At 45.3% G+C, this 19,835-nt stretch overlaps 6 protein-coding genes across 6 annotated transcripts; 3 read left to right on the forward strand and 3 right to left on the reverse strand.

Annotated features, from left to right (window-relative positions):
- Positions 1 to 45: 45 nt before the first annotated feature.
- Bccat5 lies at positions 46 to 1,111 on the reverse strand. The gene has a single exon (XM_001547802.2). It carries the CDS (start codon positions 1,033 to 1,035, stop codon positions 184 to 186), a length of 852 nt encoding a protein of 283 aa, XP_001547852.2. The 5' UTR covers positions 1,036 to 1,111; the 3' UTR covers positions 46 to 183.
- Positions 1,112 to 1,293: 182 nt separating this feature from the next.
- On the forward strand, positions 1,294 to 4,192 carry Bcrtf1. The gene is made up of 3 exons (XM_024694915.1): positions 1,294 to 1,801; positions 1,933 to 2,687; positions 2,739 to 4,192. The coding sequence occupies exons 1-3, from the start codon at positions 1,608 to 1,610 to the stop codon at positions 3,620 to 3,622; spliced, it is 1,833 nt and encodes a 610-aa protein (XP_024550708.1). The 5' UTR covers positions 1,294 to 1,607; the 3' UTR covers positions 3,623 to 4,192.
- Positions 4,193 to 5,456: 1,264 nt separating this feature from the next.
- On the forward strand, positions 5,457 to 6,912 carry BCIN_09g01270 (hypothetical protein). The gene is made up of 2 exons (XM_024694916.1): positions 5,457 to 6,337; positions 6,491 to 6,912. Exons 1-2 carry the CDS (start codon positions 5,749 to 5,751, stop codon positions 6,751 to 6,753), a joined length of 852 nt encoding a protein of 283 aa, XP_024550709.1. The 5' UTR covers positions 5,457 to 5,748; the 3' UTR covers positions 6,754 to 6,912.
- A 5-nt stretch (positions 6,913 to 6,917) lies between these two features.
- On the reverse strand, positions 6,918 to 8,472 carry BCIN_09g01280 (hypothetical protein). Its single transcript, XM_001547799.2, has 2 exons — positions 8,133 to 8,472; positions 6,918 to 8,075 (listed from the first exon to the last, which is right to left on the reverse strand). The coding sequence occupies exons 1-2, from the start codon at positions 8,145 to 8,147 to the stop codon at positions 7,002 to 7,004; spliced, it is 1,089 nt and encodes a 362-aa protein (XP_001547849.2). The 5' UTR covers positions 8,148 to 8,472; the 3' UTR covers positions 6,918 to 7,001.
- A 157-nt stretch (positions 8,473 to 8,629) lies between these two features.
- On the forward strand, positions 8,630 to 10,821 carry BCIN_09g01290 (hypothetical protein). Its single transcript, XM_001547798.2, has 4 exons — positions 8,630 to 9,019; positions 9,091 to 9,644; positions 9,703 to 9,937; positions 10,017 to 10,821. The coding sequence occupies exons 1-4, from the start codon at positions 8,902 to 8,904 to the stop codon at positions 10,694 to 10,696; spliced, it is 1,587 nt and encodes a 528-aa protein (XP_001547848.1). The 5' UTR covers positions 8,630 to 8,901; the 3' UTR covers positions 10,697 to 10,821.
- Positions 10,822 to 10,855: 34 nt separating this feature from the next.
- Positions 10,856 to 14,242, reverse strand: BCIN_09g01300 (hypothetical protein). Its single transcript, XM_024694917.1, has 4 exons — positions 13,640 to 14,242; positions 12,323 to 13,587; positions 11,620 to 12,263; positions 10,856 to 11,549 (listed from the first exon to the last, which is right to left on the reverse strand). The coding sequence occupies exons 1-4, from the start codon at positions 14,039 to 14,041 to the stop codon at positions 11,191 to 11,193; spliced, it is 2,670 nt and encodes an 889-aa protein (XP_024550710.1). The 5' UTR covers positions 14,042 to 14,242; the 3' UTR covers positions 10,856 to 11,190.
- Between the last annotated feature and the right edge of the window lie 5,593 nt (positions 14,243 to 19,835).

Consider the following 19,835-nt stretch of genomic DNA (forward strand, 5'->3'; position numbering starts at 1 on the left):
ATTTCTAGCATAGGAAGAGAGCAATGGAGATTGGAGTTCTTTTTATCTCAGTGGTCTATTTTGTCGAAAAGCTTGTATGGCACTACACTTAGATTAATCGTATAAATCTTTCTGTTAAATTTAAACCCTGTCACTCTGTACAACAGTGTGTACCCAATATTTGTACATTTATCGAACATCGCATCATACCCTCTCGCTAACCCAGATTGCCCCTCTACACCCCGCTCTGATAACACCAGTCAACAGTTCGTGAGGTACAGCTTTCTTTGCATCATGTTCAACGGCGTGGTCCAAATGTTCTAGTTCCTCATCCCGGATCCTCCTGATAGTCTCCAACAACTCCGTCAACTCCTCTCCCAATTCCTCACCCCTCGCTTCCATCTGCTTCTTCATCTCCAATAAAACCTGCACCTGCTCATTATAATGCGTCCCAATTTCCGTCTCCACAGCCTCTGTACATGCCATTGCCGCTTCTCGTCCCATCAGTCCAGTTCCCCATCCTAAAGCCGATGCAGCTAATGTCCAGACGGGTGTTAATGCGGTTGGACGTATGCGATGTTTAGCGAGTAGATGATTGAAGGTGGCGAAGTGACCGGCTTCTTGATCATACATATGCGCCATCAGGGGACGCAGATGAGGATGTGCATTTGTGATTGGAGGGGTTTGCGCGGTGTAGATCAGGGTTGCTGCGAGCTCGCCGGCTTGGTTGACGCGCAGGGCGCTGGTGAGGAAATCCTTTTGGGATTGGGTCAAGGGCTTGCTTGAGGAGGAGGCATTTAGAAGGGCTTCTGCGCCGAACCTAGGGGCGGGATGAGATGGGTTGGTAGTGTGGTGTTCATGCGCATTTTGAGAATTGGGTGAGGAGGTAGTGGTAGAAGTAGCAGAAGAGGAACATGGCGGGGTTGTGGAGAGCTGGCGAATACCGCGGGATGATCTGGGTGAATTAATGAAACTTGGTGCTAGGAAATCATAGAGAGGCAATTGAGTTGTGAAAAGAGAACGAGCAGAACGATTGGAAAGTCTATATGTATTCATCTTGGTGGTTGGGGTTTGAACAAGCCGTCTATAAGTCTAATACAGTAATGAAATTGATAAAATACACAAAATGACCTCGGAAATATTTCCATCCCTCATTTCCATGACGCCTAGAACAACGGAGCTTCGGTGATTCACTAGTGCGATGACTTGCCTTATCATCACGTTATCGCAATATGACTAAGCAACACGCGCTAGATCAACGCTAATGCTCTACCAAGGAGAGCCGGCTGAATTGTTCTACCGTAATGTTCTCATGTTCTCACAAGATATAAATTCATCAATTCACTCAATTCACTTTACTCCAAACGTCCGCTTCAACCAGTTAAACATATTTCAGAAGGAACTATAGATTTTCTTTTTCTATCAGTCTCTCACATACGTCCGCCACTTACAATTCAACAACTAATAATCTTTCACTTCACGACATTTGGATAAACTACAAATTACGCACTTTCGGTCGTATCTCATTACAACCGCCATTTTACTTCTACAACATACAATTCAAAGGTCTTTGATCTACAATCGCATTTTCGACACATACCGAAACTTGTTATACTCGAAATTTCATAATGGCGGATATTGATGATGAACTTCTCGCTCTTGCCGGAGATGATTCTTCGGGAGATGAGCAGGCCGCTTCAAATGACGGAGGAAGGCACAGTTCTTCGTCGCCCGATCGCAATGGAGCTTTAAAGAGTTCGGCTAAGAAAGGAGGAAAGAAGGGAGATAGAAGAAATGATGATTCTGAAGAAGAAGGTGAAGCGTAAGTGTTCTCTTACAATTACCTGATATCACCATACTCCATCTTGTCGCAAATTCGCAAAATATATATCGCGAGATATCTTTACAGCGGCCATATACAGCTATGTATTATACTAATATGATTAACCACAGTTCTTCTGGTGACGAATCAGTTCGTTCAGAACGATCAGCCCCAATGGATGAATCTGATTCCGATTCTGATGGCCCAGGTTTCCGCGATGATGCTGATCGTTATCCTCTCGAAGGTCGATTCATGAATGCTTCTGATAAAGCAACTATCATGTCTATGCCCGAAATCGAACGTGAACAGGTCTTGGCTGATCGTGCTCAAGAAATTGAGAGGGATCGACAAAACAGAGTACTTCGTCAACTTTTGAATGGTCGTGATGCCGCGGACAAAAAGGCAGAGAAAAAGCGCAAGGCGGGCACTGCAGATTTGGATGACAACCAGCGCAAGACATCTCGCCAACGTACCAAGCTTGGTGGTGGAAAAGTCGGAGAAGCTAGTACTGGAATCGACAGTCTCAAGCGCGCAAGAGCCGAGAAGAATGATCGCCAACGTCGCCGCGAAGAAGACAAGGAGCGCCGTGGAGGTGATAGTCGCAGAGATAATCGCGATGATTATTCAGATGATGGATCTGATGATGACAGTGAGGTTGAGTGGACAGCATCAAAGTCAAAGAAGAGATCTGCATCTCCAGATTACCGTGATGCAGAGCCAGCGGTTCTATACGATCTTGAGCGAGTTCGAGTTGGTAGAAGTAGATTTGCCATGGTCTGCTTCTATCCTGGCTTCGATGATTCTATTACTGGATGTTTCGTTCGGGTAAATATTGGTGTTGATAAGGAGACAAATCAGAATCTTTACCGCATGGGTCTTGTTAAAGGTTAATGCATTGGAATCTTTCTTGTATCAACCCCGGCTAACTTTATTTTAGGGTTCAAAGAAGATAGACCATATGCTATGATGTCTGCTAATGGAAAGCAATTCTCAACAACGCAATATGTGATCGCTGCACACGGCAAATCTGAAAGATCATGGCCATTCATTGCTTGTTCAGATTCTCGATTCACAGAGGCAGAGTGGCAAAGATACAAGCAAAATTGCATCGCAGATGGCATACCTGTTCCAACAAAGCCAAAGTTGATGCAAAAGTGTGCAGAAATCAATGCTCTCGTCAACCGACCTTGGACCGAAGAGGAGTTGCAAACAAAGTTGAAGAAGTCAAGTGTATTGACCGAAAAATGGAACACATCAGAACGTGCGCGTCTTAACAATGCTATCAAAGAGCAGAAGAGTCTTGGAAATACTGAACTGGAAGAGAAATATCGTTCGGAACTTGAGGCACTTGAAAGTGCCAAACTAGCTTATGGCACTACACTTAAGCCCACGCAAAAGAAGAAGACGGTCCACTCCCAACAAGATCGACTTGCTGAACTCAACCGAACCAACCGTCGTAAGAATATCGAGGAAGTACGTCAAGCACAAATTAACGAACGTCGCGCAGCACGACAAGCTGAAGCAGCAATTGCTCGTGGTGAGATTGTTGATGAAGATCACTCACGTCGTGTCAAGACTAGAGCTACTTTCAAACATGATCATACTGGTGGAAAGGACAGTGCAACAGCTACCCCAGTCAGTGGTACTTCGACCAATAATACTCCCAAGTTGGCGGCTAAGAAGGATGCATTACCGGTACCAAATTTCAGTAGGCTGCAGACGACTTCCAAGGGAGGAGTTCCAGGGTTCAGGAGACCTCTTATGGATGATGATATTATTGCTAGCATTGATATTGGGATTAGTGATGATTTGGAGCTGTAAGGGTATGGCTGTTTAGTAAATGGGATGGAGAAGGGTGGGAGGTGATGAGACATGGACATGCATTCTTTATCGAAGAGTTGCTATCAGTAGGCATATAATTGTATTTACACATTGGGGGAGATCGGGAAATTTCGAAAGGGGAACATGTTATGGTATGAATAGGTGCACGCGGGTTACTATGGAAGGGTTTGCAGAGATTAAAAGCTTGAGGGTCGTTATCTGTGGGATTTTTTTCACTAGCAAGCGTGGACTACTTACTGGGTTGGTTATTTTCGATTTTGAAGGGATACAGTCGGTGATGAATGAATGTCAGTTGGAGGTGGGAAGACGAATACGAAGACGAAGAAATACGGAGGATGGGGAAATCAATGGAGGGTTAGGATGGGTAACGAAAGTGGAAGAAGGGGCGTAGACCCAAAAATCAGAAAATAAGTAGAGACCTACAACAGACTAGTGATTCTAGATCTGATCAGCATAATGAGTAGGCCTAGCGAGTAGCCGTAGCGAGTAGATGAATCAAGGGGGTATTGAAATTATAAATGCTTGTCTGAACTCAGCTAAACATGTGCATATAGATGTGAGAATTATCAAGAGATGCGCGTAATATGATAATGCACACGCTTCGAGCGGTATACATGTTGTTTACTACTCTTGTATCTGGAATAAGATGAAATAAGAGATAAAAGATACAGAACTTGGAAAGTTCTATGCCGACCTGGAATTTCTAATATAACCCTCTCGCTTTCTAACGAACCAAAAATCATGATTACACTAATACTAGGTCATCCCGGGGTAAGGTTCAAACATTTCATCTCATCTCATGTCAGGTGTACTGTGCGCTGTGTGTAATGGATATCATGTATACTCGAATATATGTACCTTCCTGATCCGTCTCGGCGAGGCGAGGAGTCAGTCAGGCTCCTCGCCGAATTTTGGGGGGCTTGGTGGTTGGGGTGATTATTTGGTGGAGGGGTAGGGAAGGTGGAATAGCGTTGAGGGATTTTGCGAATCTAGGTTCTTGTGTAGGTAGGTTGCTGGGGATGCGGGTTGGGGATCGGGATGGATGGGAAAGCTGGGAGTCGGAATAAGAAAATGTATGATGCTTGATGTTTGATGTGGTGTATGGTGTATGATGTATGATGTATGATGTATGATGTACTCGGTGACCGAGTCAATCGGTAGGACTACCAGACCGACAGACCATCAGCACGGTTCGGTTAGCTACATACGTACATTAGATATGTAGATATATGAGCACGTATATGCATCGATGCGTATGTGCGCATGCTCCGGAACCCAAACCCGTATCCGAGCCGTTACATTGCAAGCAGTGTACATGTCCACCCGCGTGAATCAACCCCGGCATATCAATTAATCAGAGTTTGGCGGGCTCGAGGTGAGCCATCCGGATGGATGTACTTGTGTGGTTTTGGGGCTTGCGCGGTGGGTGAGTGCTTCACCGATAGTTGGATGGAGGGAGGGAGGGACGGAGGGACGGATGGATGGATGGATGGATGGATGGGCAATCATGCACATGCGTATTAGGAGTAGATGGTTATGGTGTGGGATATTTTGGGATCGGGTGTTCCTGCATGTGAATGCGTGGGACCCTGGTGGGTGGATAGGGTGGTGGCTTGTGCTGTGGATGTGGATGTGGATGGGTATGAGATCATGCATACAGACTTGTGGTAGGTTATCGTATTTCGAGAGATGGGTGGATGGATGGATGGGAAGGAAGCTAGAAGATTCGGTTAGGTGCGGAGATGCGTAGATGGGACATAACCATAGACATGTTTGTTTTTGTGATGGGATGGGATGGGATGGGATGGGATGAGATGGGCCTGTGGTTTTGATGGACAGATAGACAGACTGGATGGGATTGGTTTTATATATTCTTATTCTTGCTGTTTTGTGTTTTTTGTTTTAGATATATTTGCTTTTACGTTGCTTCTGCTCTATCTGCTTTATTTGTACTGTCCTAGTACGGAGTGATATACGTACTATATATCTATTCCTACTATCTATCTGTTTGTTTGTTCATTGATCATCACATTTCACCACACTTCCTATTATACACGCCATACGCTCAGCACCTCCACAGCGCATTTATAATCACCCAGTACACAATGGCCATCACACACCCCTATTCCACAAACATAGCAGATTCCAACTCACACCCGCCCTCAAAATCTACACCTAACCACAATCCCAACAACCAAATCACACTCCTCCCCGTGACGAAAGCCGATCTTCCGCGCATAGCCCTCCTCGAACATCTCGCGTTCGAAGAAGATGAATTCAGCGACTTGGCATTTGGGAAGGAGAGAGGAAGTCCCGCGGCCCTGAAGATGCGGGAAAGACAGTTTGAGAAGTTTCTTGATAGGGCGGAGACGGGAGAGGAGGGGGGTTGGTATTGCAAGGCTGTTTTGAGGGCGGAGGGTGGGGGGAAAGAGGAGATTGTGGGGATTGCGGGGTGGAGTTTGGGGGGCGGGGAGGGCGTGGGGAAGGAGACGGAGATGGGAGGGGAGAATGCTGATGCGGTTCATTCTGTGGGTTCCCTGGCGGGAACGGGTGAGGAGCGGGAGACGAAGATCAAGACGAAAGAGGAATTAGAGGAGATTTGGGGGAAGGGGAGTAACGTCCAATTGTGTGCGGATGTTTTTGTGAGGGGCGATGAGCATATTTCTAGGGTTTGTGGGGTAGAAAAGTGGTTGAGTATGTTTATTCTTTTCCTTTCTCGTTTATCTTCTCTCCTTCTCTTCCTATCTCTCCATAGTCCCCTTTTTTCCCACTAATTCCGCAGCTTCTCCTTTCTTCCCCCATCTACTTTAACCCTCGCCCATAGAACTCTACTAACTCCTCCCCTAGAACTCAACATCCTCGTCATTCACCCCTCCTACCAACGCCGTGGGATTGGCACGCTCCTCCTCGAACAAGGACTCAAACTTGCGGATGAGAAATCCCTGCAAGTAGTACTGGGTGCTAGTCCCTGGGGCATTGGTCTCTATCGCAAATATGGCTTTGTGGATGTGCATTGTATGGATATTGAGTTGGATAGGTATGAAGGGGGTGAGGGAATGGGAAGCACAAGACATGTTATTATGAGACGGCCGCCGGGAGGGAGGGAATAGAGAAGAGAGGAGAGGGAAAGGGAGAGAGAGGAGTTTTTTGATTGTAGATTTGACAGACTTGATAGATTTGATAGATTTGGGTTTCGTTTTCTTTTGTTCTGTTGCTAGATTTCTGCTTTTTTATATGCGACTATTTGAATAGCTAGGCGAGCCTCTTCAAATAGTAGGCGAATAATTAATATATAGATATTCATGTTCGATTATGTACTTTCTTCAATCAAGATGCTATTTCATTTCATATTATCTCATCATCCCAATACTTTCCACTCAACCCCAACACCCCATTTAGCACCCTCCACCACAATCTCCCAAACCGGACCCTTAATACCCACCGTCCTTCCAACATCTACATCCATTCCCCTCTGCAAGCCCATCCCCATTCCCTCCCCAGCTAACATAACCCTGACTTCCCCCACACCATCTACAACCACCTCTCCATCCACATCTCGCACCTGTTTACCTCTTACTAAACACATTTCCCTTCCATCTCTTCTCACCTCCTCGATCTTGATCTTCGTCACCCATTCACCATTTCTCTCTTTCCCCTTTTGCACCCCACCAATCCCAGAATCGATGTTAATCAACCAATCCCTCACTTCCGCGGCCAACCCCCCCGCTAAATATTGTCTCCCCTTTCTATGCGGAGAAAACTGTTCGGGCAAAGGATCGGCACTTCCCTGCGACTCCGCAGGATCAGACGGACGAAACCGAGGCGGTTTGAGAAAAGTCGTCGGGACAACACTTTGAGGTGTAGATGGTACAGGAGTAGAGAGGAGAAATTTCGGTTTTCCGGCTGTGGATGAGATTTGAGTCGGGCGATGAGAAATCGGCGAGGAGATTATAGGTAGAGAAGAAGATAGTGAATCATCATTTTCTTCCAGGGCAATGTCTGGAGAAGTGGAAATACGTCGCCGTTTGGATGACCGGGGATTTATTTCTTGATCTTCTGAGTCTGCATCTTGGTCTTCGGAAAAATACTCAACACCGGTATCGAAATCATCGTTGGTATCTATGGAATCGTGAAGAGGAAGATGCGCGGGGTAATCATCTGAGGGATCATCAATCTTCTCTTTTGCTTTTGTACTTCGTCGAGCGGGGGTTATGTATCGCCCCGCGGGTGTAGATGCTGGTACACCGGTACTTTGCGTGACATTGGGTTTTGGGGTAGAAGAAAATGTAAAGCGGGGAGTGGTATTGAATTGTTGCGTATTGGATGGACGGGGAGTGGATTCCTGTGCGAGTTGCGATGGTGGAGGTAGATGGGGACGGGGAGCTGGAGGGCCGGACTGTCTTTTGATCACGAATCGATGGGGCGATGGTGTCTGTTCGGTTTGTTAGGGTTGTATTTGCGTGCATGAGGAGATATTGTTCGAACTTACAACTGGTGGAGGCATCGTTCTCCTTCACACATACATTGTACTTATGTATACCTCTTCGTGGCGTCCAAGGCGGTGGAGCTGGAGATGTGACGTTGATCAGGCAGAATATCTATCTGCACATCGGATTCATGAATTCCATTCCATGTAAGTGATGCCAATCATTTGATATCCTTTCCCATGGCAACAACCATACATGATTCTGTTTCTATTTCGAACATACCATGGGGTGATAGATTGATTCCCGTGTACCTCAAATCGGATACTTCCTTCCCACACACTCATTTTATAGATGGGAGTGTTTAACCAGAGAATAAATAATTTGTTCTCACGATCGATTACCCATGCGGTATGCGGGCGGAACCTTTCCCGCCGCAAAATATTGATGTCATCCGTCATCATACTGCAGCTAAAACACCAATAAAGTGGGATCCAGAATTGAAGAATCCCAATCATGGCCAAGTAAATTCCCTACACAGCCAAATATTATTGCAACCCGTGGTTCTAGCCCAGAGAGGTAGGTAGAGAGGTAGATATTGAATTGAAACTTAAGGAAGTCGTTTTCCTCTGCTTTTTTTTTCGTTTGGTGGGTTTCCTTTCTTCATGAAGAGGTAGAATTGCTCTCTTCAATCTCTTAGCCTCTCTATCAATCTTCTCGTTTTGAGAAGCTACATTCAAAGTGCTTTTGCGCTGTGTATCTTTCATTCTTGAGATCTCTCTATTGTCTTTCAATTGGTGTCTGCTTCATTCATCTTACTTACAATCCTCGAAAATGCCAAATCCTCCTTCAAACCCAGGAGGTGGTTCTTCCATCTTTCCTCTCCTAACCAAGAAACATGAGATCGTCATGTTTTCCAGCACGGCAATTGCACTCTATGGCTATGATCAAGGTATATTTTTATATCCATTACTCCTGAATTGCAGCCGGGCCCTTCTCGCCATCATATCTAACACCAGTCAGGAATGATGTCTCTAATAAACACCAACAGCAGCTATTTGAAAACTATGCGAATTGGCGAAGAATCTCCTATAGTAGGTATAATCGTCTCAGTCTACTACCTAGGATGTGCAATTGGAGCAGTTCTCGCCTCCTGGCTCGCCGATAAAGAGGGAAGAAAACCATCGATATTTGCCTGTTTGGCAACAACATCGTTTGGGAACTTACTCATGTTCATTTCCGGTCTTTCGTTTCACGGATCTTCCTCTTGGAAAGGTGCATCGTTGGGATGTATGATTGCTGGGAGAGTCATCATGGGATTGGGGGTTGGAGGGATAGATGCCACGATTCCGGTCTATAGTAGTGAACTTTCGTCGGATGGAGCGAGAGGTAGAGCATTAGCTCAGGAGTTCCAGATGAATATCTTTGGTTTGTTGATGGCGTATTCGATTAATTTGGGTGTCACTATTGGTCTGGGGAAAGAGAGTCAATGGGCTTGGAGAACTCCGATTATTGTTATGCAGATTTTCCCAATTCTGCTGATGTCCTTTATTGCTCAACTTCCGGAAACTCCAAGAGTATGTTGAGCTTCTCTTGAATCTCAAGTCTTTAAAAGGAGATGCTAATTACGTATAGTGGTTCATGAGTGTACAACGAGAAGACGATGCGAAGAAAGCTCTTGAAAAGGTTTACGGCAAAGAAGCGGCCAAGTCGAAATTCGAAACTCTGAAAGAATCCACTGCTCAAGAAGATGATTCGAAAGTACAGTATAGAGATATGTTTACTCCAGGACATGCACAATTTCATCCAACCATGATAACGATAATGGGTCAAATAAATCAAGCTCTCACAGGTTATGGCGCAGTATCCGGTAAGCATCCTCCATACCCAATTCCATCCAAAAAGCTCATATTCCTCCTCACTATACACCTATTAACCACAACCCCTAGTCTACGGTCCCCAAATCTTCTCTCTCCTCGGTTTCACCACCCGTAAATCTGAATATCTCACCCTCGGAAACTACATATTCTATTTCCTCATGATGACGCTCGCCTGGCTCACCATCGATATCTACGGCCGCCGCACTCTCATGATCTACGGCAGCATCGGACTCACCCTCTCCTTCCTCCTGCTAACCCTCTTCGGAGCCCTCGCCACCCTCCCCAACATCCCTTTCCTCATACCCGAAATCCTCGGCTCCACAACCCTCTTCGCCGCAACCGCCATCTTCGGCATCGGCTGGCTCGCAACCGTCTGGTTGATTCCCACCGAAATCTATCCCTCCTCGGCGCGCGCCCAAGGATCCGCCATCTCGGTTATCGTGTGGGGATTGGCGAATTTTGCGGTGACGCTGTTGACGCCGATTGGATTCAATGGGTTGAAGTATTGGCTGTTTTTGGTGTTTGCCGGGACCAATATGTTTGCGGGGTGGTGGACGTGGAGGTTTTCGTTGGAGAGCGGAGGGAGGAGCTTCGAGGAGAATATGGAGTTTTTTGAGTGTGCTGAGAGGGATGGGAGCTGGGTTGTGGGGAGGGTGGATGGGGGGAGGTTTAGGAGAATGCCGGGTCGTGAGAAGGGGAAGGGAAGTGAGGAGAGAGGGGAGAGAGAACCGTTGTTGAGGAGGGGATAGGTAGATGGGATTTAGATGTTCGGAGGTATATGGAAATTGAGATGTAGATGTAGATGTAAATAATGAGTTTGTGTGGAACGAATGATGTTTAAATTTTTACAATTCCGACAATTGCGAATTTACCACATGAGACAAAAATCTAAAGACAAATATGTATTTTGTATAGAAGTAATAAAATTGATTAAAAAATGTAAAGTTAAACATGTTGTACCAGGTAGCCTATCTAAATCCACCTGTACCTCCATCTCGCAGTGATAATATTCTATATTATTCCAAATGCCCCCCCCCCCCACCTTCTACCATTTATTGATATAAAAGCTTCAAAGTATAAAGCAACGCCATTCCCATATTACCCTAGACATATATACCGATCATCCATCCAAGTGTCAACCAAATATTTTCCTCTTGTAAATACATCCTTCTCTCCATCCCCACATTAATTAATATCATCTATCCATCTATCCATCCATCCATCTCGCAGTCCCCTCTCCCACTCACCACGTAAACATCATCAACGCTGGATTCAACGCAATGGGCATCAAAAAATGACTCACGACGACCGTACACAGCGGGAAAATGGCAACAAAAGTATCGATTCTCCAATTCCAGGGCACGGCGAGCGCGCACACAATCATACCTGCAGTCATGAAGATGCAGAAGAGGAAAGTGTATTTGAAGCGCTTGAGCAGACGCGGGATTTCTTCAAAGAAGGTGACGTTTTCGACTTCTTTGGCGGTGGCGCCCCAGGTCATGTCGATTTCGAAGAAATGGCAGAGGAGCGATTGGGAGACGTGCATGGAGAGGCCGCCCAGGAAGACGGTCATGAGGAGGAGCCATTTGAGGTTTTCGAAGACTGGTTGTGGGGTTAGTGGGTATTCTCAAAGAGGGGGGTGGATAGGGAGGGAAGGGAAGGAAAGACTTACATGAAGAGAAGAATCCTCGCTCGTTCAATCGGTATCGGAGAACCGCCAGTGAGACGTTACCCAAGAGGGAAAAGACAATGATGAGCGAGAAATACACCTGGAAGGAATCGAGATAGTATTTATCGTACATTCCGACATACCAACCCATGATGAAGTAATTCGCCAAGGTAAGAATCCACGAGGCGCCAATAGCGTAGTAAGTACCAATATAAGCCATCATTGTAATCTTAGACGTAAATCTCATATTTGATCTCAAAAACTCTCTGAAAAGTTTCGTGAACGGACCACGCGTGATCCAGAAGCGGAGAGGGTTGAAGAGAAGTTCATTACATCCATAAGCGTATTTTTCCCAACGCGCAAGCTCGTCGTAGACAGTGAGAGAGACACCTTCTTTGAAGCCATCTCCGGTGTAAGCGGCGTAGCGGATGATATATTCGTTGACTTGGAGACGGAGCGACATGTCGAAATCTTCCGATACGTGGGATTCGGACCAGAATTTCTCGTAGCCGTCTTCGTCGTGGTAGGAGACTTGTTGGACGGCGGACCAGCGGAGCATGGCGTTGTGGCCGACAAAAGGGGAGACATCGCCCATGGCGACGGCGAAACGGATAGCGGTGTAGACGAGGTTGGTGAAGAAAGTAATACTAGATAAAGATGATTAGTTATGTTTATCGAATGTGCAAGATAGACGACCATGACATACCCGTTTTCGAAGAAACTATCAGTGACTTGCATGACACCAGAGTTGAATTGCAAGATACCGACTTCAGGGGATTGTTCCATCTCACTCGCAGCATCCAAGAGACAATCGGCAGGAACACGAGTATCAGAATCAATGAGCAAGATGTAATCACCCACACGAATATTACCACCGGCCCACGCACGACCTTCTTCCTCCTCGAGAACACGAGCTAAGCATTGATCATAAGCAATGTATTCCTCAGCCTGAGACCAACCATCATGACGAGCAATGGTCAGAAGTCTTTCTTCAACCTTGTTGGAAACCATGAGAGCGTAGTTCATGTTGGACGCCTTCTTGAATTTACCACGACGAAGGAAAGCTTTTTCTCCATTCTGAGGATTGGGCTTGTGGCCAGGACGTGCGACCCATCCAATAGTATGTTCATCATAAAAGTCACGACGAGCTTGAGCTTCATCTTCAGGAAGTAATTGCATACCATCATCATTGATGAAGATGTTGGCAGTGCCACCTTGGAGCTCATAGGTAGAGATAGCAGCCTTGAGAGAAATGATCGTAGGTTGAATAACACCAACGAGACCTTCCTTGTAGACAGGCATTTGAATAGTGACATGAGGAAGCTCTCGGTTATTTCGGTTGAGACGTTGAGGAGCTTTGCCGGAGTAAAACTTCGAGTTGCTGTTTAAGTTGTTGATTGGTCCAAAACACTGGGTAAGATTGACAATGATGACTTGCATGAAGAAGAGCGAAACGAAAACTTGACAAGGAACGACGGCGAGTAAAGCCAATCGAGTGTAGTTTCCATCAACAGCGATTTCAAGACCAAGTTTTTTCCAACCGAGACCGAGAGCAGTAATGAGAAGACACAAAGTTGCACCGACCATGAGAGGATTGAGCAGTAGTGTTGGTCTTTTTTCTTGCGATCCATAACCATCTTCGACATCAGATCCACTTCCCACTTCGGCGGTGGAAACATTTGCTCCACCCTTCTTCTCGTCGGCTTCTTCGTCATCATCGGCCCAGATCATCTCCAGCAAAGATCTTTCAATATACTCTGCTCTCTTCAACAAGTGTTTTGGGTCATCGTCCCAGACAATGAGAATTTGTTGATCTTGGATGAAAGCACCAAAGTGATGCTTTTGGCATCGAGGTAAGTACTCAACAGTAGGAAGAACTTGAAGACGGAGGCCATCCGAAAGGGGAACATAATCAGCGTGCTGACGGGCGAGGAAGATTTTGATGACACGAGTATTGACAGTCATGGCAGCCTAAACATCAGATTAGCGAACGTTATTGAACAAAGGGATACAAAACACTTACTCTGACATTCATTGCTACAATGTGATCAAATATACCTGATGGTTCTGTCCTTAAAGAAGGCGGACAACATGTGAAATCACCCTTTCCCTTCTTCAAGATGACACCCTCTCCTGGAGCACCAACGGCCCATAACTTTTCCATTTGTTGTTGATGTAACCAACTGACAACTACATCAGATCTAACAGTCAAAACGCTCTCCCTAGGACCGTTTCTGAAATCACCTTCCGGATATAGAGAGGATGGCCTCGAACGATCCACAAAAGATCCTGCCAGTGGTGAACCTAGTGGAGGGGTCGTATGCATTTCCAACTGCATTGGTGCCGTTGTTTGGGTATCCTTTGCCTTCTTCGCATCTTGCTCGGCCTTCTTCCCAGGGGCGAGATATCCCTTGAGGGCATTCATCTTGGATTGTCAAAGAGTAAGATGCAGTCAAATGTGAGAATGATATATATGATTTATAATTAATAATAAAATGATAATTAATAAGATTCGAAAGACATGTGCGATGATGGTTGGAACAAGAAAAGATTAGAATAGCAAGCCAAAAGAAAGATAGCTTTACTGTCGATGAATAACAAAGTTCAAGATAAAAGTCTCTCCGTCGAACGGGGCAGAGGGCAATATGTACTGAGAAGATGGTGTGAAGAAAAAGCCATGTTCATTAGCGCCACTGAGCACTGCGAAAACTTTACTAGCGAGGCTAGCAATAGGTAGAAACTGGGCAAACAACATCCACTCATGGTACCTGCATTGGTTCGGAACAAAGAGGAGCTGAGAAAAGTCATAACCAAGTTACCAATTCTGGAGCTTCAGCAACTGCGAATTGTCAAAATCTGTAGCTCGAACAGGCCTGAGCGAGTAACAAACAAGATCATGCATCTAGCTTGCTACTTCCACACTTGATTGGTTCAATTTATCATACGATTGTAAGCTTGGATAAGCCAGGCGGGCAGTGCGAGCAATAAAATGGATAAACACCCCTCCTCTATGATGCTACAGAGAGAATCAAACGCCGAGTCCAAAACTAAAGAATTGTAGTCTAGGGCTACCCGGATGTGACTGTCCCAAGTTTGGTTAAGATTCAGACGAAACTATTTTTGATGCTGTGCGTTCCCGACGCAGCTTTGACAATTAAAATATGAGGTAGATAGAAGCGAGCTGGTCCGGTCTATTGGAAATGATGAAGCGATTGACACTAAACTGGGATGACAATTCATGATTAGGCGAAAAGACTTTGCCCCTGCAGGTAAATTTTGAGCTAGACGCACTTTGGACTTGGTGTCTTTTGAGAAGATCTACAATGATCTCCAACCTTATATAATATATTTGAAATTTTCCGCTGTACGCTTCTTTCTTTGAGTAATAGGTATATATGAAGACTTGAATTTCTTAGTGCTGGACTTTGAACCAAGTATCTCAAAATCCTGATTACATGGTAACCATGTACGTTAGAACATCTTTCATATGACGCTTGTGCATAAAATTACTCAATTCGCTCTAGTCATATTTTGCGCGTACCTGCCTTAGTTGCTCATCCAAAAGATTATTGCAAGGACTTGGCTTCGGATGGCTGCAGTAGTGCCTCTGAATTGGATTCGGTGTAGGCGTCGAGGAAATTGCATAGCGGCTCAAAAGTTAAATGGAAAAGTTCTCCCGCGGTTGACACTCTACAATGATGAGTAAATGGGTGATGTAAACTGTATGGTACTTGCACCAACTGAACATTGAATTTGCGAGCTTTCGCAGATGGGGTGGTAAACATCATTCGAGCCCCATTGACTGATATAACAAGAAAGAAACTGGCATTGATGCGGTGCTACACCAACGCCGTCTCAAATTATTCCCAAATACCGGGGAAAAGGTTAACTACACTTACACCATTTACAAGGTAATGACACCCAAGGCATGGCGTTGTCAATATTTTGACATTCTCGAGTATCTTGCATCTAGATTCAATACTAGATTGTGCAAATTCACCCACCAAATCTTAATGATTGAAGGTTGTCCTAATATGTGTCAGCCTCTCTTATCTTATGTTCTAGGTGCAGCTCTCGATTGCTTGAAAGAAACCTTTCTCAATTCCCAAAGAGAAGAATTGGGTTTAGCATATGAATTATGCGAAATGCTAAACCGAATCCAGGCCCTTATCTCAGGGATCACGCACACAATGGAGAAGAGCCCCTCGCCCGACACGCTAGACGGTCTCCCAAAACTTTCGAGAGTCGACATCTGCAATGTAGATTAGGAAATCAGCTAGCTTGAAGATCAGACTTATTTTCCTAGTGGGAGGTTAATCAGTGTCCACTTTTTTCTGGAGAACATTTTCGGACAGTTTCCCGACATCAAGATCAAGACTTACAGTGCTAGGTAGATAGGCAAACTATATGTGGAAAAAGCACCACTACTTGCAAATGATCTTCAATGGTATTTGTGTTTTTGGAAGTTAGCTGGTTATCGTAAAACCGTTGTAAAGTGATAGACAAGCCGATAGGAATTCGAAAGTCCATCGTCGTCCATTCAAAGTACTCCGCATACTGGCCAGATGGAGATGAACGAGGCAATTGGACACTTGGCTTGGCTGGCCGGAATGACAAAAATACCATCAGCCACGGCAATTTAGATCGCACATCATAACAAATGCAATTGGCATTGGTATTATTGACTGTACCCAGCAAATCGTATTTGTACAACTGCGAGGAGGAAGGAATGGAGAGAAAGGCCCTTGAAATCCAAAAGGTTAGAATTCCAGCTGGACGTGGTTTGGAAGTGGAAGGTCTGTCTACGATTGGCAGGGTACATACTACATGATGAAACGAACACGACATATTTCACCACGGTGCCTCAGGGTGCATGGACAATTTAATTTCGGACATTTACCGCTTGTTGGGCCCAAGCTCTTTTAGGGTAGATAGCATTTGGAAAATTCATCTGAGGCCTCTGGAAGGGGGAAATAAAGAAGATAAGAGATTTCTGGGGAGGGACGATGGAAGCTGAGAGATCTCGTTGCAATGGTTACAATTGTTCCTTTCTCAAAGACTTGTCCCGGCGCCCAAATATCGAAGAGAAAGAATACGTGGAATTCGGAAAAGATCTGGAAGCTGGAGGTGACACGACCCTTCATCCAAAGGAGGATGGAGTGAGTTCTCACTGCACTGTGCTACACTGTTCAGACTTTATTTTATCGTATTGATGCACGTGCCCCTGGCTACCTAGTCTTTGCCTTCTCGTGTCTCGGCAAGTATCTGTGGAGTTCAGCTCTGTCGGCTAATATCACTGTCAAGAAGTGTACCACAGTGTTCGATTGTTTCTTCACCTATGGAGCAAGGTTAAGAACGACTCGCATAATTAGTGTTGGATAGATATCCAGATAAGGTAATGTGGATATCAGGCAACGGCTCGAAAGCGGCCTTTCTTCTCCTTTCGGATGTTTTGTTCAAGGGAGTTCAAAGAGCCTGTTGTTCCCAAACGCTCGATAAATCCTGCCGTCTCCGTTCGCCATGAACGTAGTTGGTTCATTTTTGGCCTTATCTTCACACAGTATCGGTGAGCTATCCTCTTATATCACCCAATAAAAAGTATCTGCGAGAAAAATCTGCGTGGCATAATCTCCGGCTTGATTCAAGAAAATCACGAAATTCTGGCGTGTCGAGACCTGGCGTTATTTTAGTGTCTAAAGTTGTTTAGTACACATGCCATCCAATCTTTGTTTTACAAAACGTCCCTTGTAATCTTGCATGGCTCGGAACCGAGTCTTTGTAAATTTATAGCTCTATTCTGGGACCATAGGAATATGTTTCAACCTTTCACTGAACGTTCCGTGCGTAAGTCGGCATATCCATCGAGGTGAAATAAGAATAACTTGACACACGAAGAGCCAGATTTCCCAAGAATGTTTTTGGATGGCGCTTGAAGAGGCAAACAGCGGTCAAAATATCCTCACTAGTAGCTAGCAAATTGTGGAGTTTCTGCACAGAGGGATGATTTTAATTATCCCTGAGGAGAGCTTTGTAAAATATCCTCAAAGGTTTCGCTGCAGCTGATCGTCTCAACAGTAATCGAGGATCCTGCGGGACTGTTGAGTACACCCTTATAACCGTTGATATGCAACTCCACGGGCTCTTTTTGCTGCTAAGATTTTTCGAAGGGGTTGAAGATTGGTCAGATCGTTCGACACCGTGAACAGTGGCTCAGGAACCAAAGTAGACCAACGAAAGCTATGGCTCCGATGCATGTTGCCAGGTTTTTCTAACCTCCAGAACCATATGATCGTGTGTCTGCTTTTGCCCATAAGGCTGACCTAACAACTATAGCTCGCCCGTCACTAATCTACAAGCCCAGAGGTTCAGAAGTTGTGAGCGATCTGATAGTCTCGCATCCATGCCACACTAGCGCTGGATCGCTATGGGATATTCATAAGGTTGTTGCTTCATTTTCTTACTTCAAGCCATCCTGTAGTCCCAGAGCCAAGGTAGATCGTACATAAATGCCTCTACCTATATCGTCCATGTCAACGGTCTGCGCTCAGCATCGCTTGTAGTTGGCCAAAGCTACTATATCGGGCTGAAGCTATCACTTGCGCTCTCCCAAGTGAAAATTGGGAAGCAGACAAATTGAGGTTCCGAGGCCTAAAAGTTGGAAATGCCCTATAGAAGATGGAGGTAGTGATTCCGTAGGGTTCAATAAAGGATCCAGGCTAACTCACATTCTTAAGGTCATCTAGCAGTCAGTGTATCTATATTGAGGTTCTACCAGTCAGTTATTTCTTTATCCACGGGTAAAGGATTTTGATTGAATTGATGGTAGTTTCTGACACCTGGTCATCAATTGGTGAGCCATCGTGTGGATAACAACAGGCTTGAGGCGATACATTGGCTTCCTAGTGTCTTTAAACAGACCTTGGACATAGTTGTAATTGAAAGATGAGATGAATCTGTGTGCTCGAGGTAACAATCGTTGAGACAAATCAGTCGCTTGGGTCAATCTAGCAAAGCCCTTCTTTGCGTCTGATATCTAGCAAAGAGTCGATTCTTGGAAAGTGCGACACTCATACCTCTACATTTTATTTTTCTCGTGGTCATCAGAGACCAAGGCCGGTTTGAGCACCATCTTTTGGCTTGCACGTCGGCAGTCAATTTAAAAGCCGTGAGGAAGTAGCATGAGTGAGATGGCTACGTCAAGTACAGGAAACCCGTGTTGTCGATATAAACACAAGATTGTAGCTGTAACCATGGTAGTCTGAGCGACAAATCACAACTAGCTGAAATAGCTGCTTGTAATTTCCGGTGGTGTACGTGTACTACTTTGTTCACATGGCGGTGACAATATAAGTGTAACATCGGCTCGGTGACAAATTTTCATCTCGATTTGACACCCGAGTCATTCGGTGCGTATTGTAACTTGATGCGCCGTCGCATCTTGCTCCCATCTTGATCCTACGTACAGTACGATGTGAGGCCAGCAAGAAGACGGAGACCCAATGATGCTCTCGAAGTTCGAATAGGAGCAGTATGCCCATGATTTTTAGCACCCAAAAACTCCTCTTTTCTGGATGTGAATGAAGATTGAAACAAGGAGTCTCGATCATCTTCGAGGGGTAAGGGGCATTTCATCTGCAAGTTGTGTAGCGCAGTCAGTATATGTGGGATAGGATGAATGAGGTTCAAAGTTCTTACAACGATGGATTAGCAATATTTGAGGAGTGGTGATGATGAATGTACCCGTTGACTCTGTTCATCCTCTGCTTTGTTGAGGTTGAGATGTTGTGTTGCATTGGATAACATGACAAGAGTAGCGGAAACCGAACCGGACGCCGCTATCACAACGCAGCCCCCACGAAGATTGAACCCTTATAATCTAGGGCTGTCCAATGGGATAACAGCTGGTCCACGACGATGGCGGGATGGGTGACAGCCACATGATCCACTGTTTTCATCAGCAGCATGCTGTGGTTGGCTCCATGCCAGGGAGTCGCGTCACTAATGCATCTGAGATGGTGGATTTCATGCTGTGTTCATACTGCATCTGGGTGGCTTGGAGGCGGTGAAGAACAAGCAAGAGAATGACATCAAAGACAGAAAAAAATAAAAAATAGACTCAGGAGAATATTGGAAGATGTTGCGAATGAATCAATATGCAACATGACTCAACACATTTTCAGGATCTTCAGACCAGAAGACCCAAACTTGCACTCACTCTC

The sequence above is a fragment of the Botrytis cinerea genome, chromosome 9 (genome assembly GCF_000143535.2).
Source record: "Botrytis cinerea B05.10 chromosome 9, complete sequence".
In the NCBI taxonomy this organism is placed as follows: Eukaryota; Fungi; Ascomycota; class Leotiomycetes; order Helotiales; family Sclerotiniaceae; genus Botrytis; species Botrytis cinerea.